Below are 25,791 nucleotides of genomic sequence, written 5' to 3'. Positions count from 1 at the left end.
GACTCTAAACATTCACAAAGTGAGAACAAAGGAGGCTATTCCTAGGGCAGGATCACAAGGGCTCAATAGCTACGTACATATGATCATATGAAGTGATGCTTATCCAAATGAACTTAAGGAAATGGAAACAAGAGATTTTTATTTTATTTTTTTGTGTGTGTTTTTTTTTCTGTTTTTACCCTTTGGTCACTGTGTCTTATTTCTGTATCTTTTGTCTTGTATGTAAGTTTATCTGATTTGGGGAGGGAAAAGGGGAAGCACAGTAATGATGGAACAAAGGGTGAACTAATTCAGCAGTGATATTCACTGGACAGGACATTGTGAATGTGAACTATACATCTTGGAAGGTAGGAGGGAAGGAAGGGGAAAACTGGGAGAAAATTGGGGAGGGGGTGGCACTGCTCAAAAAGAAATGTACTCAGTACCTGACTTACGAAACTGTAACCCCTCTGTACATCACCTTTACAATAAAATTTTCAAAAATAAAAGAAGAAAAGGGCTGGGGGAATGGCTCAAGTAACAAACACAATGCTCTGAACTCAACCCCTAGTACTAAAAAAGAATAATAAATAAGGAAATGAACAAATAAATAAATCAAAAAGAAAAAGGATTGGCTGATTTCTGCAGTTCAATGTCAGTTTCCTGCTCAGAAGCCTACTATGAGGTGGGGATTAGCTAGATGCACCCTCAGAGTTTTCCAGGGTTGCAAAGGGGTTTATAAGCCTAGCTCATTAAATGATCCTCTAAATTTAAATGAATGTTATTACAATGTAAGTAGCTACCACAAGACAAATAATACTCTCTGTATGGCTTTATCATCATAAAATATACCCTTTTCCATGTGAAATGTAGAGGTACCTCTGGGTCAACATGACTTATTAATGCAATATATTTGTTATTTTTGATTCAATAGAGTTATGTAAGCTGTCTATTTGAACTACTTGATACAATTTTTATTTTAGCTCATAGACTAGTGTTAATTTTGACTCACTGAAACGACTTTTGCTGGGTTTGTGAATCCTAGTTCTGTGTAAAATATCTTTATTTGTGAAAATTCAGGAACAAGGCTTTGAATCTTGCGTCATAGTTTCAGAGGTCTGTTTTCTCCTTCTCCACAAATTAGAGCCATGATATAAAGGAAGAGTCAGGTTGATCTTGATAGATACAACCTAAAAATATGAGAATGGAAAAGTAATAATCATACCTCCTTCTAACTGTCCTATCTCCTCCTCATCCCTATGATTAAGTGTGATACTGAAGTGCTGTGGGTTCCAGGACTGTAACAAAGGGGAGCCTGGCTTAGTCCTTTATAGAGTCAGAACTGAAAGAGCCCACCATGATCTACTGGGTCAGAAGCTGTTCTCTGCGTGAAAACGGCCAGTGGTCAGGTCTATGTGAGCTAGAAGGGAAGCTCACTGCTGGAACTCACCTTTAGCTATAAGCAACATCTATAAGCATCAATCACAGGAAGAAAGCTGGGCAGAGACATGGCCTCCTTACAAGGCACGGCATCAGTCATTCCAGCCTCACAGCAGCCAACATTGGGAAAAAACTGGGTCACCACTGTCACCTCTATTTAGGGCCAGGGGTTCAGGTGGAAGAAGCAAGTACCTCTAGAGAAGGGAGGGACATTCACTGTTACCTCCCAGAGGAGAAGAACCTGTGCATGCCTTCTAGGTTTAAGTCACAGTCATCATCAACAATCAGAATCTAAATGCACCAGAGATTAAAATAAATCGAAAGCAGTCCTCAGGCCCTTGAGGAGATCAGTGGAGGAATTAACCTATAAAACAAACAAATCCAGCAGCACATTGTGAATAAGAGTCAATACCAGGCAGAAATGAACTATTAAGTAAATGTGGACGGAAAACTATTGGAACCTCAGAAACAAGTAATAGGTTGAAATAAAATAACCTAGTCTCATTTTAAGGAAGGAGTAGATAAGAAACAATAAAAATTTCTCTGGTGTGATGCAGGAAAAACACAAAAAAGTATAAACCTAATAAGGTCACTTAACAGAAGTAGAAGACAGATTGAGATGCTCTACAATATGTAGTATTACACTTTCAGAAGAGAATGAAAGTAATATGGGCTGGGAAGGTAGCTCAGTGGTAGAGTGCTTGTCTTGCATACATGAGGCCCTGGGTTCGATTCCTTAGCACCACATAAAGCAGAAAAAGCCGGAAGTGGCACTGTGGCTCAAGTGAGAGAGTGCTTGCCTTGAGCTAAAGAACTGAGGGACAGTCCCCAGGCCCAGAATACAAGCCCCATGACTGACCAAAAGCAAAAGAAAACATAACAGAGAATGAAAGTAATGGCTGAGAAGTGAGAGCTGGTCATTTCTCAAAATAGGAACAAGACCTGAACTGCCACCCGCTCCCAACTGAAAACATACTGTGCATACTGAGCAGAATAAAGATAAATGCGTATTTGGCCTCATCAGTGAAAAACTGCAGAGCCTCAAAGATAAAGACATAGTACTTCCAAACTGCCATGAAGAGACAGATTACCTCTAGGAAATAGCACTGACTGGCAGCAGACTTGTCATCATTACTAATAGGTACCAGGAAAAATTCCAAAATGCTGAGGTGAAAAAATAAAAGTCAATAATTTTGTGCACTCCCAGGTTATCATAAGTAGGAAGGACTACTTAAAGATAATAAAAATGTTTTTAATTTTATTGTGAAAGTGATGTACAGAGCAGTTCGAGTTGCGTAAGTCAGATGAGTGCATTTATTTTGGAACAGTCTCATCCTTTCCCTCATTTTCTCCCAGTTTTTCCCCTCCAAATTAAAAAAAAAAGAAAGAAAGAAATACCAAGAGTTCAAGTCAGGCTCCAGTGGCTCACACCTGTAAACCTACTTACTAAGGAAATTGAAATTCGAGGATCACAGTTCCAAGCCAGCCCAGTAAAGAAAGTCTTATCTCCAATTCACCACCAAAAAGCCAGAAATGGAACTGTGGCTCAAGTGGTAGAGTGCTAGCCTTGAATAAAAAGAGTTAAGGGCTCAGGCCCTGAGTTCAAACCATGTATAAGCAGAAAACTAGGAAGGGAGGAAGGAAGAGAGGGAAGGAAGGAAGGAAGGAGGGAGGGAGGGAGGGAGGGAAGAGGAAGGAGGGAGGGAGGGAAAAGGAAGGAGGGAGGAAGGAACGAAGGAGAGGGAGGAAAGAAAGGGTGGGGAGGAAGAGAGTGGAGGGAGAAGGAATGAAAGGAGGGAGGGGAGGGAAGGAGGAAAGGGAGAGGAGGAAGGACTAAGAAGTTTACATCCTCCTAGAAAACTATTAGGGAAGAATATTCACTGGCAAAAGTGAAAAGGAAATGCTATGGTTTGGAGTTAGTGCTCCTCAAAGGCCATGTAGTACGGGCTTGATTCCCAACTGATGCTGCTGCTGAAATATGATGGAACCTCTTGGAGGTCGGGTCTGTACTGGGAAGTTAGGTCATTGAGGGAGTATCCTTGAGGGAATATTTGGTTTCCACATTCTTCCTAGCTTCAAACAACAATTTTTCATATCTCAGCCTTCTGAGTACGTAGGATTACAAGTGTGAGCCACCAGCACCCAATTCTGCTGAATGGTTTTTAACATTATTTTCATCTTTTGTGCGGTTCTGGGAACTGAATCCAGGGTCTTATGCTTGCTAGGCAAGTGCTCTACCACCAAGCTACATCCCCAACCCTCTTAGTAATTAAGTCCCTGACAGTTTGAATCAGTAACCATGCATCTGTAATTACTTTCTTATTTTCCCAACAAAGTTAGATTTCTTCTACTCAAGAGCAAGGGCCATTAGGGTGTGTGACACATCCGACTTTCCAATCAGTGGAGTGAATGCTTCCTTTACTTAAACAATTACTATAGATTTGTTACATTTGTTAGCTTTAAATTGACTGTAAGCCAATGAGTTCCCTAAGGTTTTCTTTTAAACTGCATGGTTTTGGGGAACTGTCTTTATTAAACACAGTATATATTTTAAAACTATCTGGGAAGATCTTTTCTGGCTGACCACATCCTGTTGTCCCTGAGTTACTGCCAGATGCTTCATTGAGACACCTTCATTCCTATGTGTCTTTGCCTCCCATCAGAGCTCAGGAGTTCGGTGCCTCAGCTAGGATTCATGAAAGGTAATTCATGGAAGAGGATATTTCATGCTAGGTCTTGACAATCTTAGTGTTTTATTAATTTCCCTAAATCCCTGTGTTCCCAAGGAGCAAAGGGATATCATCAAATGGAAGAGCTCTATTTACAGAGATTATAATGCTATCTCTTGTTATTCATTAACCCACTGATCACAGTGTACTGATTTTTCTAGAAGAAAAGCATGAGATATGTTTCAGGGATAAAGGATTTTGTCAAAAATTCCTAGACAACAGTTTTGTCATACTTGCTTAAAATATATGTCTAAGACTAGGCATGGTAGTTCACATCTGTAATCCCACTACTTTGGAGGTGTAGGTAGGAGGATTGAGGTTCAAGACCAACCTGGGGGGGGATGGGAAAAGATAGGAGTTAGCAAGATCTTATCCCAAAGAACAAATCAGTCTTGGTAGGGCAAGTCTTTAATTCCAATTATAGAAGGCATAGGTCTATGATCATGGGCAGAGTTGGGCCCCTGGCAAAATTGAGACCACATGTTTAAAAAATAAATAACTAAAAGCAAAAGGAGCTGGAGGTTTGGTCAGGTAATGAAGAACTTGTCTGGCAAGCATCAAACTCCTGTACTAAAAAAAAAAAAAAAAGAAAACTGCATTCTAAATTGATGCATTTGTTTGAAAATTGGTGCTTTAGTTTCAGCAAGTGTTTGTGTATGAATATTTAGTTTTTCAGAACTTTTGCAATTTAAAAGTTTTATACTTTGATTTCAATGGCTCATCAAGAATTTCTAGTGATATCAGATTTATCATGAACCACTGCATAAATTTTTCCTTCTAAAAATTTATCTAGCTAAGAGTCTCTTAGAATTTCTTAGTTTCATAATGAATATGTCTCATTTTGGTATTAACTTACTGACCAAAATATGTATGTGATACATAGGCATGTATATAAATGCAATATGTTCTAAACCTCTTAATTTCACGTGTGGATCCAAGACAAGGATGAACTACTGAGCAATAATTAAGGGAAAAGTGGAATCAAATGGGGGTAAATGAGTACATTTGTGCTTACAATATTCTTAAGGCATAACTTTTAAGAAAAACTAAATGATCATTTATCAACCCATTCCCTTATTTTCATTATTAAAATCACTAATAAACAATGACTTTACTAATTGAAATAGCAGTTTGACAAGTCTTTACTTATTTCTCAATTAAGATGGCTTCCTTTAAGTATCACAAGAAGCTAATGAATCGCCTATTAATTAAGTCTGAACTTTCTCCTCTAGTACTCTAGTGAATGGGAGAAAGTGAAATATGATCTATTTAAATTGCTTTATACTAAACTGAACTTTAATGGCAAACTAAGTTTAATATATGCTATTGTTATACACAAAGTGGTAAGTATAGCATTCATAATGGAGTTTGCTGATTCTGAATATTGATTTATCTTTATGTACATTTTGTTCTTGAAATTCAAATATTAAATGTTTTATCAGCATTTCCTAATTAGCCAATTGAAGCCTTATATGAAAAACATATTCTCATCCATCCAACAAGTCCACATAATTTTTTTCTTCTCTTGTTTTCTTAGCCTCTTAGCAAATACCCTGCTGTGACAAATGACATTTCATTCTGGTTGCCCTCTGAGAATTACGCAGAGAACGATTTCTATGATTTAGTCCGAACAATCGGAGGAGACCTGGTGGAAAAGGTTGATCTCATAGACACATTTGAGCATCCAAAGTAAGTGAAAAGCTTTCTGATTTCATCCTTTACTATCTGTGTGACAAATAGCCTATAGAAACATACAATAAATTTTTGCTATAACCCAAGGCATCTGAAACAATGTCTTCTGAATTCCAAGTGAACATATTAACTTATGAGAAAGCTCTTATATCAGTCATCTTTGAAACATTCTAAAGTGCATTTTTTTCTGTCTTAGTGAAGTGTATTACTCAGACTATTCTAAAGATGGTTCATATTTTGGTATTGTTTTTCGAAGTAGTTTCTTACCATATCACATCCTGGGTATGAAAGAAAGAGACAGGAGACTAGGCCCAGAAAGAAGAATATGGGGATGTGAGGAAGGGAGCTGCTTCATTAGTTTCTTGGAGAATATTTTGTAAACAATTCCCTTGTGACCCAACCTACAGCATTTCCTAGGACTTAACTGTGCTCTAATCAGATAAGATCTACCAACTTGTAGTATGTACAGTCTTATGGGCAGATCAGATATTGAATAATCACGTGCATTTGAAGTACAATGAGGGGAAAATACATTGGATGTCATCATAGGCTGATTTCACTTAGAACCCAGCCAGGCTTGTTGGGGCATGGAAAATGTCTGCTGCATAGTGAAGGAATAAGGAAGGAACACCCAGAAGGCAGGTGTCAATCTTTGGGGACTATGGCATGTACTATCTACAGGCTGAAAAGAGACTTCAATGGGGCAGAGATGTGTTTGTGGGTCAGGGAGGACAAGAGTGAGCCAAGTCTGCAACCCTAGTATAATTAGGGTTATATGAGAAAAGGAGAAGGGAGTAGTGTGATCTGACTTGTTAGCTTAAATGTCTCTTTTATTACCACCTCTTGAAGGAGGAGCAATCACCAAGTCTGGGCTGACTATCTGCCCTCTTGACATAAACAGGTAGGTCACACCGTCAGGGTAGGATCTCCTCATTTTATCCTGTCATCCTTTTTTTTTTTTTCCTTTTTGCCTCCTTTCTTTGCTTTTTAAGTCTTCTTACCCTAGATAAAGACCCTCAGTGCACTGCTCTTTGTCTCAAGTTCCACAGTTATCTAGATGACTGATTCAAGTTTATTATCTACTAACAAAGTTACTCAAGGACTAGTAGAAACTAACCCTGCTAACTCCATGCACATTGAAAATTTCCTCTTTTGTCTTTCCAAAATGCTATTGTATAATCCTTCGTAGAAATATTGCTTCACTTAGTTTTAACAAATCGTTGCATAGTAGCTAGGAATTTCAATGGCAACATTTTTCTGTGGTATTCCTGCTAGTAAGTTTTCTACTACTGGCCTCATTTTCTTTTTCACTCTTCTAGTTGAATATGAATAGTATTCATATGATTGCCTTTGGGTCACTTGTGTTAGAATGTATTGTGTTTCCTGGACCTGCTATTTGTACAGGTTGGTAAGAATGGTTGGAAGCTGGCCTGGAAGGGAGGCCATTATCCTTTTTGTTATTGTTGTTGTTTTGTTCAACTACTGTGGCTTGAACTCAGGAACTGAGTTTTCACTCAGCTTTTTCACTCAAGGGTAGCTCTCTACCATTGCTTCACTCTTACTTTTGGTGGTTAATTGGAGATAAAATTTTCATAGACTTTCCTGACCTGGCTGCCTTCAAACCACAATCCTCAGATCTCAGCCTCCTAACTAGGATTACAGGTGTGAGTAATGGGCAGTAGGCTCATATTACCTTGTTTTTACAACCTTAGGCCTAAGGCTTAAGAAACCAACTCTGTCTTTAAAATTGGCTCATCTCTTTGGTCTAGTGTGCTTCCCTGGCAATCTATAGAAAATCTCCCCTTACTTACACCAATATCAGTACTCACTGGTAGAGACTTGCCTTGCACTTCAGATCATAATCCCTAGCTCTGAACAAAAATGTATTTTTGCTAGGGACTTCTGAAGTGTGTCACTCTATGCTTCTTTCCTTCAGTTCCTCCCATTCAGTTCCTCCCATTTGGCTTCTACTTTATCTCTGCTGCTTTTGGCCTGTAAATATATTTTGGAGCTTGCAGACAATATCTGTCTCCCACTTTTACAGAAAAGAGAATGTGTGGGGTATTTTGGGTTCCTGACACTATAGAGTGCCAATTTAGCTCTGGGTTTTTGTCTAGAAGAGAAATTTCCATGAGTCTCCATAGGAAACTGAGTCTTGATTTTACTTGTATATAGGACATAAAATATTAGAACAAAATGAATTGTTAAGTACAACCTAGTATGCCAAAGGCATGTGATTTGTATTTTCCTTTTCCATTCTTGTTAGTATACCGGAAAGCTTCTGGATGAAGAATCAGGATTTATTCTTAGTTTTAGCTTATAGTTTCTTGCTTACTGATATGGCCTTAGTTCTAGCCCTTATACTCTCATTCCTTGTGTTAATAGTAAGGTAACCCCTTGCAGACTGGAAATAACAGAATGTACAAGGTTGTAGAGAGTTTTAAGAACCTAGGAAGTGGAAGTTCCATTGCACTGGGTATGGGGTAGGTAGGGAGTGGTAGATGTGGAAGGGGTGAACCTGAACATTTTTGACTGTAGAAGATATTGATGGAGGAAAACACTGGCTAGCATGGGAAGTAGAGATATTGTGTGGTAGGGAAACCTACCCGGAAAGACCAAACACACAGAAGCCATTAAAATATAAAATTGCATTGGATTGTATCAGAAATACTTCTATTATTCGGTCTGTACACACAGCTCCATACTAAAGGATGAGAGGTGAACTTATTGAAGTCCTTCTAAGAAGACTATTTTAAATGAAAGTTGAGAACAATTATTCAAAAATCACCTCTCACGGCATCAGTGACATGGAGTATCTTTGTTCCATTTTCACATAGTACATAGATCATTATGACTATTCACCCTCCTTCCTCTGCTCTGTTTACTTCCCCTACCCCCTCACTCCTACTTATATCCTAATCTGGACACACTTCAACTTTCTAATGTTATTGTTTGTTATTCTGTGTGTTAATTGTCCAAAGGGTCCCAGAGAAAAATGAAACTATGTCATTTGCAGGGAAATGAGTGGATGTGGAAACATAGTCAGCAAAGTAAGTCAGCCTCAGGACAAAGATCACATATTCTGTCACATATATGGATGTTACGTCTAAAATATATCTAATGTCTATATATTGTGTATGTGTCTGTGCATGTGTGTGTATGTATGTGTATGTGTGTATGATCAGCTTGATGAAATTTACAGGTGTGAGATACCATGCTTACTTGTGTGTTAAAATAAAGAAGCACCTCTGTACAGCCCAAGGATCTTGGATCTGGCAGCTCAGTACATATGACTGGAAGTTCTGGTAATGAGGGGAAGCAGAATGAGACTCAGAAGAAAAAATGTGTGTTCTTCCTATGACTTAGGGAGGAAATATTTAATCTGAAAAAAAAATTAACACACCTTGCAAAGTGACATTGATACTGATCAGCAGATCTACACAGCCAATGTGATTGGTCCCCTTAGTCCTGGATTGAGAAAACGCTATGTACTGTGTCATGTGGGATGCTGGTTCTGGTTTCTAAATTATTTCCAGTCTTCTTTCTTTCTTTTTTTTTTTTTTTTCCGTTGGTTGTAGGGCTTGAACTCTGGGCCTGGGCACTGTCCCTCAGCTCTTCAGCTCAAGGCGAGAGCGCTCTACCACTTGAGCCACAGCGCCTCTTCCGGTTTTCTAGTGGTTTATTGGAGATAGTCTCACGGACTTTCCTGCCCGGCTGGCTTTGAACCTTGATCCTCAGATCTCAGCCTCCTGAGTAGCTAGGATTACAGACATGAGCCACTGGCACACAGCTTCCAGTCTTCTTTCTTTTCATGCAGCCAAATAAATGCAGTTATCTGAACTTAAAGATCTCCCAATCTTTTAAGTTAGAAAGCCAGCAGCAACTAATCTCAACAGCATCCTGAATTCAGGGAGCTTCTCAGAGATTCCCTTGAAATTAGCAGCCTGCAGGACCAAGGAGATGACCAAAGGCAGCTAGATCTGCTTTTGAACTCTCCTGTCTCTCTCCCCTTCTTTTTTCGTTTTTATTGCAATGCTGGTAGCAGAAGTAGAACTTTGTTGTAGTTCACACAGCCTAGAAAGCAATTCTAAAGAACTATTTTTAACCTAGATTTTAGTTTTTTTCTGTTTTCTGTCTTTCCCCAAGCCTTCTTTCTGCAGCTTTCAAGAGAGAAGGGCTTCTCAGTACTATTTATACAGCAGGCCTATTTGCTACCAGTGTTAGACAATTAAAGTAAGCTTATGCCCTGAACCTCTTATTCTGCCTGGTCTCCTACCACATCATCATTTTCTGAAGGATACTTTGGGATTATATTCAACATTACATGGACTGGTCCCCAGGAGAAGCATCTCTTCTTCTAGCAGAGATGTGCCTCTTCCCTGCTGGCCCAGAGTGAGGCCAGGAAAGAAGCCAAGTACATAATCAGCTGCATTTGTAGTGATTTGGTAGGCTACACCTTTGGAAAGTTCATAACAAAGCCACCCTTTCTTCTTTGGCTTCCAGTTGGCAGTTTTCACGTCGTTTTTTGATATTTTCTTAGCATCTCATGTACCTTTTGCAAGTATGGAGATCATATGCCATTTTTCCAAGATGCAAGATGCTCTGCTTTGATTATGATTTATACCTACCAAGTCTCATCACCCCATTCATAAAGAAATGGAAAGACCTGGGAGGAAAATCACATTAAGTGAAGTAAGCCAGACCCAAAGAAACATAGGCTCCATGGTTTCTCTCATTTGTAATAATTAGTATATGCCTAGGGTAGTTCTAGCAGAGGATTACAATAGCTCAGTAGCTGTGTACATACGACCATATGAAATGATATTAATTGAAATGAACTCCAAGATACAGAAACAAGAGGGTTTTGAGGTGGTGGTGGTTTTTAGTGTGCTGTTTGCAGTTATTTCTTTGTTTTTTTTTTCCTTTGGTTTATTTGTTGTCACTGTTTTCTTTTGATACCCTCTGTCTTATATATAAGCTTATCTGATTTAGGGACAGGAAAAAGAATCATAGAATAAAGGACACAGAAAAAGGACAAAGTGTGAACCAATACAACAGCAATACTCACAAGACAGTATTGGAAATGAACTTCACAACTTGCGGGGGTGGGGGGGTGGGAGGGAGAGAAAGCAGGAGAAGATGAGGGAGGTCTTAACACTGTTCGACAAGAATTGTACTCATTTCCTTAGTTACATAACTGTAACCCCTCTGTACATCACCTTTACAATAAAAAAAAATCTCATGGGAGATTCCTTTATGCAACAGAGTTGAAGATGTGTCTTGTGGAAGGTATTTTGGGTCATAGGCTAGAGCCCTCATAAGTAGATGGAATACTATCTGGCGGTCAAGTTCTTTATAGCAATAGTAGGTTATTGTGAAGCAAGTCTAGACTCCTCAGCTTTCCCTTGCTTCCTGGCTTGCCATGTGATCCTTCCTCATGTTCCTTCTTCCTCTCCAGTTTTCTGTCATGCATGGAACAGTACACAGCATTCACTAGATTTAGCCATCCCATCTAGAGATCCCCAGCCTACAAAGCCATGAGCCAAATAAATTTTTTAAAAAATGAATTACCTAGCGTTATAGGTAGACCTATTTTTAGCTTTTTGATGAATCTCCATGCTGATTTCCATAGTGGTTATACTGGTTTATATCCCCACAAACAGTGCATGAGGGGTGCTTTCCCTCTGCATCCTCGTTCAGCACTTGTTGTTGCTTGTTTGCTTGTTGACTGCCACTCTGACTGGGGTGAGATGGAATCTCAGCATAGTTTGGACTTGCATTTCCATTATGGCTAGGGATGTTAAATGTTTATTCAAGCATTTATTAATCATTTGTACTTCTGATAGTGTACTTCTGGTAGTCATTTGGCCATTTACTTGTTACATTATTTATTTTTTTATGACTCTACTATTCTACTCTTGGGCATATATCCAAAGGAGCACAACTCCACAGAAAAGAGAGATGCCCGCACAATCATGTTTAGAGAAGCAATAGCCAAATTCACAGTAATCAAGTCCAGAATCAGCTACGTGCCCAACTTATAATGAATGGACTGAAAAAAATGAAGTGTGTATGCATAATAAAGTATTATGTACACATACAGAGTATTCTTAGCCATAACGGAATAGAATATGTCATTTGTTGGAAAATAGATGGAAGTGGAGATTGTCATGTTGAGGAAAATAGGCCATGTTCAAAAATCCAAATATCATGTATTTACTCATTTGTGGAATATAGACCTGAAATAATAATGATGATGGTGGTGGTGGTGATGGTGGTGGTGGTGGTGATGATGATGATGATGATGATGATGAGTATAAATGGGTGACTGGGGGGAGCATATCAGTGAGAGGAGGAGGAGGAAATAAAAAAGTACTAGAGTGAATTGATCAAAAGTACCTTATACATATACACATATGCATATATGTATTATGAAGATAATATAAGAAAACCCACTAAATATTGCCTGAAAAAGAGGGAAGAAGAGGAGTTAACGACATAATCAAAGGAGCTAATAATTCAAAGTATGTGGTACATGTCTGTAGAAACAACACAAAACCCTCTTGGACAAGTAATGTACACTAATTAAAAAATAAGCAAGTAAATTACCAGTCTCAGATGCTTTTTTCTACATAAGAGTAACTTACATCCTTTATGTTCCATGTCCCTTTCCTGATAGCTGGTCAGATGAAAGCAAGGTAATATGCACACCAAGAATTACCTAGGAAGGAAAACGACTCACAGGATCACCAGCAGAATTTGGAGGGAGAGGGGAAGTGCTTACTCTATAATTCTGGACAATGATGAATGAGATATTAAGTTGTTTGGGTTTTTATTTGATTTGATTTGATTTGGCCATTCCTGGGGCTTGAACTCTCAGACTGGGCGCTGTCTCTGAGCTCTTCCACTCAAGGCTAGTGCTTTACCAGTTGAGCCACAGCGCCACTTCCGGTTTTCTGGTAGTTTATTGGAGTTCAGAGTCTCACGGACTTTTCTTGCTCAGGCTGGCTTTGAATTGCGATCCTCAGATCTCAGCTTCCTATGTAGCTAGGATTACAGGTATGAGGCACCAGCACCTGACTTGGGTTTTTTAATTTGTACCTCAGTTTACAAAATGACTTACTTTCTATGAGTATTCCCCAAGTTTGATGTTCTTAGCCAGCAGTGAGAGTCTTCCTGTCCCTGTCTTCACCACTGTCTAATTCATCAATGATCTGTCCCTCCTATCACATAGATATCTCAGACTTGAATATGCCACAACCATCACAGGCAATAATGAATTGACCTTAGGATCTGAGAGGTTTGTGAATTTAGATGAAACCCCAGAAGAACAATTAATCCTAATAATGAATCTAGAGTTCACTATCCAAATATGCATGTAAAGTAATTAATACTCTCAAATATATGCAGGTGAGACCTACTATCTGTTCAGGTCACCCTTGAACAATTTCCTGAACAGCAAAAATGGGTCTGACAGAACTTAGGCCTCACCTCTCTAGTCCTCCTGTGCAACATACAACAAGCTGGGCTTCAGCATGAAACAAGATCAGGGGCACAACTCAGATAACCATGTAGGTTAGGGAGCCCTTAAGAGTGTTGGGCTGATTATTTTCCCTGAACTGGTCATAAGAGAGGCTGAGGTGGCAGCCAGGAAGGTACATCAAGGATGGCAGAGGAAAAGTACCTATAGGGATGAGAGTAATTCCAAAATGTGGACTGATAGTGTGCACAGATGGTAGCTGATGGTACACATGGCACCCACAATTGTCTTCTTAGGGGTGTTTGGTATATGGCCAAGAAGTCAGCAAAACTGTAGAAGTAATGGGCAGACAAGGGGTCACAGAGAAATTGGGCTTCAGATTCAGTAATTCAGCCGCTGGTGAAATCCTTTTGTAAGACAGAGCAATGCAGAAGCCAGGTTAATTCCTAGGATTGGAATTCTGACATTACAACAGAATTATCCTTAAGACTGAGTGGATTTGCATTTATTTTATCCCTAGAGAAGTTGAGCATTTCTTCATGTGTCTATTGGCCATCCTCCAGCAATCCCACTTTTGGTCATTTACCCAAATGATCACAAACAAGGCCATACTAAAGCTACCAGCACAACTATGTTTATTGCAGCATTATTTACCATAGCTAAGATATGGAACCAACCCCGATGCCCCTTAGTATATGAATGGATCAAGAAAATGTGGTATATACACAATGGAATTCTATGCCTCCATCAGAAAGAATGACATTGTCCCATTTGTTAGGAAATGGAAAGACTTGGAAAAAATTATATGAAGTGAAGTAAGCCAGGCCCAAAGAAACATAGGTCCCATGGTATCCCTTATTTGCAATAACTAGTATATGTCTGAGACAAGCAGAAATGGTCAGATAAGTTGATGTTAAGCAAAATGAACCCCAAGATAAGGACTCAGATTTTTTTTTTCTTTCTTGCTATTGTTTCTAACATATTTATAAGATGATTTCTATGTTGCTTTGTATGTCCCTCCCCCACGGTATATAACCCCCTCTTTCATTGTATTTGATGTTAGTATAATTTGTGGAGGGGAAGGGCAAAAACAAACCGTTTAAATAGGGATACAGGTGGACCCATTGCAACAATGAGATGTACAAGTCGTTATGTTGAAAGATGAACTGTACAACTTTGGCCAGGCGGGGGGAGGGAGGGGAAATGAGAAGGGATGGGAAGGAGAAACAAAGGAGGAGGCAACAATGCCTGATAAGAAATGTACTCATTACCTTGCCCATGTAATTGTAACCCCTCTGTGTGGTATTTTCACAATAAAAAATTTAAAAAAAAAAAAAGACTGGATGGCGCTCCTGCTCATCTCCTTAGTATGCAGATTGAGCTTAGAGACTGAAATGAGGCTGAGTTTGGGATGGGAGAAGGAGGCTGGTTAGAAAGTCCAAGAACCCATTTGTTAGGAAATGGAAAGACTTGGAAAAAATCATATTAAGTGAAGTAAGCCAAGCCCAAAGAAACATAGGTCCCATGGTTTCCTTTATTTGCAATAACTAGTATATGTCTGAGACAAGCAGAAAAGGTCAGATAAGTTGATGTTAGGCAAAATGAACCCCAAGATAAGGACTCAAATGGTTTTTCTTTCTTGCTATTGCTTCTAACATATTTATAAGATTTTTTTTAGTGCTTTGTATGTCCCTCCCCACGGTATAACCCCCATTTTCACTGTATTTGATGTTGGTATAGTTTGTGGAGGGGAAGGGAAAAAACAAATCGTTTAAATAGGGATACAGGTGGACCCATTGCAACAATGAGATGTACAAGACAATATGTTGAAAAAGGAACTTTACAATTTTGGCACAGTGGGTAAGGAGGGGGCAGTGGAGGAGGAAGGAAAGGGATGGTAAGGGGAAACAAAGGAGGAGGCAACAATGCTTGATAGGAAATGTACTTATTACCTTGTTCGTGTAATTGTAACCCCTCTGTATGGTATTTTCACAATTAAAAAATATATAATAAAATTTTAAAAAAGGAAGTCCAAGAACCAACATGTCTTTTCAAGGGCCTCCACTTGTTTTCTGTTTTCTCTTCATGGCTTCCCAGTGACCTACTTATCCACATGTACTTTGGAGCCAGGGAAATCTTTGTTATGATTGGAATTTAGTTGGATGTCTAGTGAGAAAAATCAAGATAGAATGTCCTATGGTATTTACAGGAAAAAGAGCAGGATATTTTGAGACAAAGTGGGACATATACAGGTTCCCTACTTTTCACTGGGAGCCACCTGTGACACATAAAAGGCATTAGTCAGCTACTTGGGAATTGAGTTCCATCTCAGACGTCACCAGACAGTTGGTAACAACGAGCATACCTTATATTCATGCTGAGATTTCCATCATGTGTTATAACTTACCAAGTCACAAGAATCTGTTTCCTATAGAGTTCCCATAAATATTTCTGGAAACTCTAGAGGATTTGTCAAACAAGAATATCTCTTCTGCATGTAATGGTGACTCTCATTGGGTCCATGGGGCACACTAGTAGGATCCCTTCTGGTATCCTATCCAGATCTATGTAGATCTGTGCCTTTTCCCTCTGGTGTCACTTTGTCAAGCAGCTGAGCTCTAAGTTCCATCTTACTGTCTCCCATAGGCTCCCCACCAGGTGAACACAGGTGAATAAAGGCTTATTTTACTTCAGTCCTGACTGAGGCTCAGCATAGGCAAAATCTTTCAGATGGGCATATAATTAAAAGGACAGTTGTCATATAATCTTAGGTTTCCATAACTATTTTACAAGATGAATCATCTTTGCATTACAATTCTTGGGGGAGAAAGAAACCCCTCCAATAGTTTTTAGATTCTACGTTTGGCTATTTTCTTGACTTTGCTTCTTCCTGAAGGAAATTGACAATAGTAAGACAAGCAAGGAAACTAATAGCCAGAATTAAGCAGATAACCTATATATAGACGAGATAACAGCTGTACTGTAGACATTTACAGAAAATTTTACCAGAATAATTATTTATCCCGGCATTCATTAAATATGGCAATTTCCCTGGTTCCAAGCTACACGTGAGTCAGATTATAATGTTTGTATGTTTATTTGTTAGTTTTAAGTAAATATGTATTTCAATCCAGATGAAAAGCAAGCAAAATTTTTGAAGGAACATGGAAAAGAAAAGCATGTCTTTATGGGAAAGGTAGAAATACCTTTGGTTTCTTATATGTGATATTTCCAACCACTATGCACACACAAGTCATCCTTTTTCAAGTAGTTCAGAAGAGGCCTTCTGACATAGACTGCTAACATCCTTTGCTAGAGCAGCTTCTTCCCTCATGTATATATACTTAGTGGGAGAGCCTGTATATTAGTAGAGCAGAACTTTGCCTTTTGACTAACTTTCTAGAAAAGCAAGCATTTAAAACTTCTCTCTGGCTGGGCACTGGTAAGCTGATGCTTGTAATACTAGCTACCAAGGAGGCTGAGATCTCAGGAACTCAGTTGGAAGCCAGATCAGACAAGAAAGTCTGTGACACTTTTATTTCCAGTTAACCACCAAAAAGCCAGGATTAGGGCTATAGCTCAAGTAGAAGAGCACCAGCCTTGAGCAAAAATGTTATGGGACAGCACCCAGGATCTGAGTTCAAGCTCTAGGACTGGCACAAAACAAAAAAAAAAGTCTTCTCTTTGTAATATTTAGACTAAAACCCAAAGAGATTGGGTTCTTCTTCCAGTGGCAGAAGTGAAAACCAAGAGCCATCTCTAGCCATGAGAGAAAAGAGGAGGAAACAAGGAACTGTGAGGGGAGATGGGGAGTATAGGCATGTCAGCATCCCAGGTTCCACTATGTCAGGGCCTATCAGCACACAGCCCTCCCTACTTAGGTGTCTAGTCCTTCCTCAGATTCCCCAAGCCATCAATAATCATCCTATTGAGTTAATTAGTTTGATATGGTTCTCTATCACTTAAGGCCAATGAGTTCTAAGACATGTGCCATTACAGACTCTTGCTATGGAAATGGGCAGGCTGAAGTGGTCAACTTTTTTGTTAATGAACTCTAAAGCCACATGGGATTGAGGTTGTGGTGGTTCAAGAAGAGTTTAAAACAGATCATTCCCCTTAGCTACAAGAACTAAGAATCCATATAATGTTAGTCTGTGGCCCATCCATTTCAGTGAGCATCTACTGAACAAAGTCTATAGGTTAAGTATATGCTGTCTGTGGTAGATATAAAAAAGATTTTTTTAAAGAAGGAGTATTTATTCTCAAGGAGCTCATAGTCTTCAACTAGACAGACACAAATATTTGCAAGCTAATGTGGAAAGTGTCTTAAATGAGAAATATACCATTATTTCAGATAGGGGAAAGCCCTTTCTTAAGATTAATTTCAAATAACTATAACAGGTGAATCTTGAAAGGCAAATAGGAATTCAATATGGAAGAAGTCAAGAAGTTCCAAAGAGATTGGGCAGCATGTGTAAGACAAAAATAGATGGGGGCCCACCATACGGTAATAATGAAAGTATGGAGGGGAATAAAATTGGAAAGAGCTAAAGCTTGTCCTAGTCTATTTTCTGCTGCTAAAATGGAAGACCTGAGATTAGGTACTTTAGGACAGAGGTTTGTTTCCTACAGTTCTGGAGGCTAGGAATCTGTCAAGGGACTTGTGCTGTGTTATAATATCATAGAGCAAGCATGTCAGCTCCAGTCTTTCCCTCTTCTCTGAAAGCTTCTGATGCCATCCTGGAGCTCCACTCTCATGACCTCATCTAATCCTGGTTAATTCTGAAAGGCCCCACATCAAATACAAATTTAGGGATTAAGTTTCTAACATTTGAACTTTTGTTGTATTTTGTTTGTTTTTCTATTTATTTCAGGCAGGTTTCTGCTGTGTATCACAGGCTGTCCTGGAACCCTTTATGTAACTCTGGGTAGTCTTGGAGTCTACAATCTCCTGCCTCTGCCTCCCTAGCATTTGGCTTTACAGGAGTGCTCCTCTATACCCTGTGCATGAACATTTGTAGACACATTCAAACTATAGTGGAAGACTTCTGTACTGATAGGAATACTTTGGATCATTATATTTCTTCAGTTTCTCCCTTCACTTCCACAAAGTTTAGGGGGCTGAGAATTACAAGAAAGAGCAAAGAAACATTGGAGGAGAGAGGGAGGGAGGAAAAAAGGGAGAGAGGAAGGGAGGGAGGGAGGAAGGAAGGGAAGGAGGGAGGGAGGGAGGAAGGGAGGGAGGGAGGGAGGGAGGAAGGAAGGAAGGAAGGAAGGAAGGAAGGAAGGAAGGAAGGAAGGAAGGAAGGAAGGAAGGAAGGAAGGAAGGAAGGAAGGAAGGAAGGAACGAACGAACAAAAAGGTCCTGACTCTGGGATGTAGACCTGGCTTCTTTATGGCTCTGTGCCACCAATTGTTACATGGAATATTGCTGTAGGGAACTTTCACTTTCTGTGATTTCCCAGTGTTTATTTTCTATCATTGTATTCATCATTTACAGGATGGGAGCAGACTGTGGATAGGTCTCCTTGAGTGCTCATTCTAAGGAAAACTTTGTGTGTATGTATCTGTGTGTGTGCACATTTGCGTGTATGCTCATGTGCGCATGTGCGCAGGTGCCAGTCCTGGAGCTTAAACTCAGGGCCCAGACACTATTATCCTTGAGCTCTTTTGCTCTAGGCTAGTGTTCTACCACTTCCACTTCTAGCTTTTTGGTGGTTAATTGGAGATAAGATTCTCACTGACTTTCCTGCCCAAGCTAGTTTTGAACTGAGGTCCTAGGATCTCACAGCCTGGCTCTAAGGAAGAATTTTTATTCAGGTATATATATTAAAGACCAGAGCTCCCCAGCACTGAGATGGCCCACTTAAGACAAGCCTTATTAAATTTATTTCATAAAGTAGAGCCAGTGTTTCTAACTTAAGAAAAATGTGTGCAAATGAAGACCTGAAAATGTGAATGGAATTTGAACCAAACTTGGATCAGCATTTCTTAAAATGGCACAAATGAGGGAAAAGAAAAAAAAACCTTCTTAAAATTGCATATACTTCCGTTCTGTTTTATATGATGAGGGAATATGTTCCCCTGCTGTGTGGAATTGTCACCTCCAAAAGATGTATCCACTCCTGGGAACCAAAACGAAATACAATAAAAGTAGACATGGTTCTTGAAATTAGACCTGACCTCTGCTCAGCTGAGGAAGCAGGTCAGGAGAAGAATGTGTCAAGAGATACATTTCAGGAAAAACAGATGAGTTCATTGGAGTTTGAATATTTTTAACCTAGGCTGAATGACTGAAAGCTTGTCCAGTTGAACACCATACCCTTTTTACTGCTTAGAGGATGTATTTAAATATGAATCCAAATACTATTATGCCATACCTGATTCAGGAATATACCTGGCAATATTAAACAGATCAAATTCTTGAGGAGACTAGTCTCAATAGAAGCTATTCTTAGTATAGCATAAGTAAAGAGATCAGCATAGATATCCAAGATGGAAAAATTCTAATAGATAATAGAAAACCAAACCTCAAGGTCCCTTTAACCTTCATAGTAAGGTTAATTTCTCAAGGAACAAATGTCTCAGATCCCAGATGGTGCCTGCTTCACCAATCTCCTTTCTGAGTGGAAACCTTCCTCCCTGTCATTATGTCCTGTATGGCCAGGGGCTGAACCAAGTATACAGGAGAAACCAGACCCTATAGTGCATGGCCAGGCATGCATTTATGGATTATAATTACACTGTTATACTACTTTATATAAATTAGCCTAAGTAATTATAATCTATTCATTTATTAACTATGGTCCTTCTGATTGTGTTAGCGCTTTTTAACTGTTTATCCTGCATGCTTGCTACTTTGTATTTTTTTATCTACATCTTCCTGAATAATTTCAAAACTTCACATCTCTTTATTACTTGAACCTTTGCATATTTTTAAAACCAATTTCGGGGGGGCGGGGGCGGAGGGCAGGGATGGTAAGGGGAAACAAAGGAGGAGGCAACAATGCTTGATAAGAAATGTGCTCATTACCTTGCTCATGTAATTGTAAACTTTCTGTATGGTAGTTTCACAATTTAAAAAACTTATTAATAATAAAAATAAATAAATAAAACCAATTTCCCCAGGGCCAGTGTCTTATGCCTGTAATCCTTGCTATTCCGGAGGCTGAGATGTGAGAATTGTGGTTGTGAGCCAGCTGGGCAAATAAATATCAGAGACTTATATTCAAATCACATGAAAAAAGCCAGAGGTGTTGTTCAAGTTATAGAACACCAGCCTTGAGTAGAAAAAGTCAAGAGAGGTTGCTTCAGGCCTGTAGGTCAAGCCCCATTATTGATTGGTAAAACATGTTACCACCCTTCCTATTAAAAAAGTGAAACTGTTAAAATATGGCATGGGTGTATTCTGTGGGAAAAGAGAGCCAAGAGACCCATAGTAGGTGTGAGGAGGAGACATAGATAGAACTTATTCTACTGCACGTTACCCCTGCATCCACAGTCACAGACCCTAGAGAAAGTTTTGCAAGTCTACATTACAAACTCTCACTCCAGTTAATTCCTCCCTTTCCTTCACTTTCCTTTCCTTACCTTTCTCTGCAGATGCTGACTAGAGCTTGAACTCCAAGACCTTAAGCTCTCACTCATCATTTTGTCTCATGGCTAGTGCTCTCTACCATTAAAGTCATACTTTCACTTCTGACTTTTTGGAAATAAGTCTCCCTGACTGCCTCAGAATCACAATTTTTACATTGCATTTCTCAGGCTCCTAAGTAGCTAGGTTATAGAGTTTGAGCCACTGGCACTGGATTGTTCTTTTTCTTCTTAAAGTGAAATTTATTCAATAACAACAAAAACAAATTTACCATTTTCAAATGAGCAAGTCAGTGTGTTTAGTACATTCACAGTGTTGTACAACCAGGTTCCCTCTGATTACTACCCCACAATCTGGTGTGGTAGTGTGTTGTGTTCTACCTATGAATATAGTGTGTTGTGCTCTACATATAGATTTCCTTACTCTAGATATTCTATATAAAATAAAATCATATAGGTGATCTTTTTTTCTGGCTTCTTTCATATAGTATGATATTTTCAGTCTTCCTCTATAGTATAGCAAACATTAATACTTAAGCCTTCCTGTTGTTTTATTGTTTCATACAACAGATATATACATTCAGATATGTATCTGAATGATTTTACATTAGAGTTCGACTCTATATCCTTAATAACCCTTGCCTGTCTCTCTTTCTTCCTTACTTCCTTTCCTTCTGGTCATTTCTTTCTTCTTGTCTTTCTGCCTGCCTACCTTTCATTTCTCCCTCCTTTCCTTCCTTCCCTCCATCCCTTTCTTTCATATTTGTAGAAATTAGGAATATCTCTTTGTAGTTTATATTTGCATTACCCTGTGATTAAATGATGTTCAACGTCTTTCATGTGTTTGTTGGCCATTTATATGTCTGCTTTGAAGATGGCCATTCAAGGCTCTTACTTACTATTTAATTGGGTTGTCTTTTTTTGATGAGCTGTTAAGCTCTGTGTGTGCATGCATGCACGTGTGTGTATGTGTGTGTGTATGTGTGATCTGTAAGAGTTATTTATATATTCTAGGCAGTAACCACTTATCACTCCCAACTTTTAATTGGCTCTGACCACTTTAAAGTGAATGATTCTTTTTGTATTTTTTCTTTCCTTCTCTTTCTTTCTTACATATAGAAAATATTGCATTTTATTGTTAGAATTAATGTGCTTTTAGTTTAGAAAAGAAAAATATAAGGTATATAATTTAAAATCTTTATAATTCTAATTTTACACCCAGAGATAAGCACAGTTCACGTTTTTACGGTCTTTTTTTAGTCTTTTTTATGTATTAGAGAAACATACATATATATTAAAAGGATTTTGCTGGTATCACATAGTATTTTAATGCTGTTCTGACATGGAGAAGTTTTATTCATTTGCATATATTTATCAGAGCATTTTTTATGACTAGTGAAATAGAATCTTTTTATGCATTTGTTAATCATTTCCATTTCTCTTATAATTGCTCAAATCTTTTCTTTCCACTTTTCTGTTTGGTTTTTAAGTACTAACATTTTATATCAATTACTATAAGCTATTTATATACATGGAATACTAGCCCGTTTTTCTCATGTTTGTAATAAATCTCTAAGCCCACCTTTTCTTGTCTTTTACAGTATTTAAGGCATAGGGATTTTTTAAATTATTTTGAATATTTTTGTATTGTCAGCTCTAACATTTTTACTCATTTCCAATTCCATTTTGAATTCACCTCTCAGCTATTATAAGCTGAGAGGATCAAACTTCAGTATTCTAAACAGTTAATTCACCTTCTTGATACTATTTATAAGATGAATTGCTTAGGCTAAGTGTATCTTTTACAGAAGACATGAAACCAATTATTTTGGATATTTTTTAAAAGATACTTCCAACCGTAGCTTGTATATCAGGCCTAGTTATCTGTGGTTTGATATACTTGTACACCTGTTCTTGTCCAGAGTTGGCCTTTACCCTGTTTCATACCAGAGTAGCCCATGCCATTTCCTAGTCCTGTCTGGAAGAAATGGAATCTGTTGTTGCACAGGATTTTGAAAACCTTTTCACAGTGGTGGATACAGCATGGATTTTGGAGGCCACCTTGAGTCCTGGTCCTGGCTTTGTCACTTCTTGGCTATTGGACTTTGAGTGTCATTATTCCTAATTCCTCCATTTCTTTGTCTTTCAAATAGGTTTAATCAGATAGGTTTAACCGTGAAGCAATCTTAAAAGGCACAAAACAATAAATATCAGTATCTGGCACTAAACAAATATATAAAAAGCAATAGCTATTGTAAATGATGGTGATGATACTATTGTAATAGTGAGTTTTTCTGTGAAGAACCAGTTGTAAATAAGGACAAGTATTAAATATCCTCCAGGGGACAGTTCTGTGTGTTATATTGATTTGTGTAGTGCTCATAGCCAAAATAGTCTTCCAGTTGATTAACACTAACAGTACTTTTTGATGTTCTAATTGTTCTGTATAGGAAAAGGAAAAAAATGGTAAAGTAGGATGAGAGAATGCTAGAGAATACAGGTATGCTAGGTTAGAGATCTGTGAAGGGAGTTCTCATAACTGTTTCAGGAAATGTGTATTTGTTATGTATATTTGGAAGGATAGTACATGCTGTAGGCTGTAGATGACACTGTGTAGCTGATGGAAAGGAGAGAGGAGAAGGGAGACACACAGTATAGTGCATGAGAAATGGCAAGATTGGCATCCATGGCTGGTACCTGTATGTGCTGGGCAGTGGTTGGTGACCTTTGCAGCCAAAGTAGGCCCTGTCTTTTTTTCTCAATTTTAATTCAAGCCCAAGTCCACTTCCTAGAGTTCAATCAGCAGAAGGACCATGTAGAAGATAGGCAATGCTTCTGATTTCTGGATCCACAGTTCAGTGAGCCATTCATCATACAGCAAGTGAACACCCAGAAATTGACATGTCATTTTAGGAGATACCACTATTTGGCCATGATCTGCTCTGTGGTAAAATAATTCCCCAAGCAACTCAATTCCTGCACATGTTTTAAAATAGCATTACTATGCTCATTTTCATAAAAGCAACTATTTCCTTTGGGCTGGGGTTTTAAAGAAATGTGACACGGGTTTTATTTGATCTTTTAGTCAGCATTTCTATTTGGCAATATCTAATGAATATTCTAAAATTTTAAACCATAAGTGAACTCTTAACACTGGATGTGGATAAGAAAATGACCATATTTAAAGAGAATACTAGATTCCCAGCACCCAGCTTTTCATTTCCTGTCTTATCAAGGGAATTAAATTTAACCAGAACCAGATTGTTCTCTATGATTATTTTTGCGTATGTAATGTTTTAATGTTTACCCCTATTCATAGAGAATTCCTAAAGATGTGCATTGTCTGGGAACCCTGTCAGACAAGTTTTTTTAAAACTCCTAGAGATTTTCAAGAATTTGAAGTAGATTTGCTTATATAAAGGGAAATGGTTTTCTTCCTTTGGCCATTTGCATAAATGCCCTGTGGGAAGTTTTATGGTGCCAAGAAATGCCATGTTCCCTTGTGAATTCAGGAACCAGACCTGATTTTCTCTCTTCCTTAATCTATATTTGGTTCTTTACTTAGAAATAAATCAGGTAAGAACAGTGCCTTTGGGAAAGCTTTAGAAATGTAGTGTCTTAAATGTATTTATGATGCCTGTGGACCAACCAGGGAAGTCCTCCTTAAAAACCAACTGTCACTGCTGAAGTATTGGTCAGGGCCCTGTGTCACAAATGAGCAGCTACCCTGTGCTTTTCCAGGTCCTAGGCTAATGCCTAGATCTTTGAAGTACTATTTAAACCATAGTCTATGGTATTTAGTGTGCAGCTAGAGCTGCATTATCAGCTTGATAACCTGTGTGTTTCTGGATTCTCAGTCACCCCACTCAGTTACAAGGAACTTCTGGCAAATTCCTTGTAACTGAGTATTTATGGAATGCTGGGATTAATAGGCTGTCTCCTATCAGGATGTTTTTTGCACTTCTCACCTGTTTTCTTTCCCCCATTCGTGGGCATTAGTGCTCTAAGTGGTTCCCGTACTTCCCCTTCTATAAATTCTCACTTTACATGTGGATTTCTGAATAATTTTTTTTTCAAGTTAGGCTCCATTTTGCTATATCAGATTCATTATTGGACTGAGTTGTTTTTGTTGAGTTAGGTAGATAGGTATTTAAAAATGGGTTTGCCCTATAGCTCAGGCTGGCCACAAACTTAATGTTCTTCTGCTTGTATTCCCAAATGCTATGATGACAAGCACACACCATCACATCCCTTTAGACTAAGTTAGAGTATATTCCTAAGGTAATATTGACCTTTTTCATAAAAATTTTCCAAGTCTGTTTTTGCTGATACCATATGAAGGCACTTTTTTTCTCAGGCGTGTGAATGTGTGTACACAAATACACACAGGTGTGCCATTTAATGCCTGTTCTTTGCTATGTTATGTACTGGTACAATAAGGAGTATGTTAACCCTGCCACCAGGCAGGGTCACCTGACTATTTAGTAGTCATGATGGAACTAAAAGGGCATCAGCTTGACTTACTTTATCTCCTGCAGAACACCAGGAAGGTGAGAGCTGGCCTCACTGCCAGTAAAAGATTTTCTTTCTTCTGGTCAGTGAGATAAACCTGAGACTTGGCTTGTTTACACAGTTGCTATACTAAGTGCAGAGGTTTCACACCGGAGCCCCCACTGTCCTGCTTCTCTTATAAAGGCTGGAGTTAGAACACCTTCTCCCATGGGGAAAGGAGTTTGGAGAGGAAAATGAACAGCTGTATAGATGGCTACCCTGTTTCCAACACCATTCATTTCCCTCATACACAGAGATGTGTCATCATGGAATGAGAGTGTGGGAAGGTTTACCCTCCATTCAGTTCCACAGGATTCTCTGATGGAG

At 38.7% G+C, this 25,791-nt stretch overlaps 1 protein-coding gene across 1 annotated transcript in view; it reads left to right on the top strand.

Annotated features, from left to right (window-relative positions):
- Positions 1 to 25,791, top strand: part of LOC122114036 (phenylalanine--tRNA ligase, mitochondrial-like) — a 209,302-nt gene that overhangs the window by 65,575 nt on the left and 117,936 nt on the right. Inside the window, exon 2 of the mRNA XM_042687149.1 lies at positions 5,686 to 5,837. Within this exon, the coding sequence (XP_042543083.1) occupies positions 5,686 to 5,837 (152 nt within the window). The remainder of the gene's footprint in view (positions 1 to 5,685; positions 5,838 to 25,791) is intronic.

The sequence above is a fragment of the Dipodomys spectabilis genome, unplaced genomic scaffold (assembly GCF_019054845.1).
Source record: "Dipodomys spectabilis isolate Male_0828 unplaced genomic scaffold, ASM1905484v1 ptg000104l, whole genome shotgun sequence".
Taxonomy (NCBI): Eukaryota; Metazoa; Chordata; class Mammalia; order Rodentia; family Heteromyidae; genus Dipodomys; species Dipodomys spectabilis.
The sequence above is the reverse complement of the archived record's forward strand: the minus strand, read 5'-3'. Positions and strand labels throughout refer to the sequence as shown.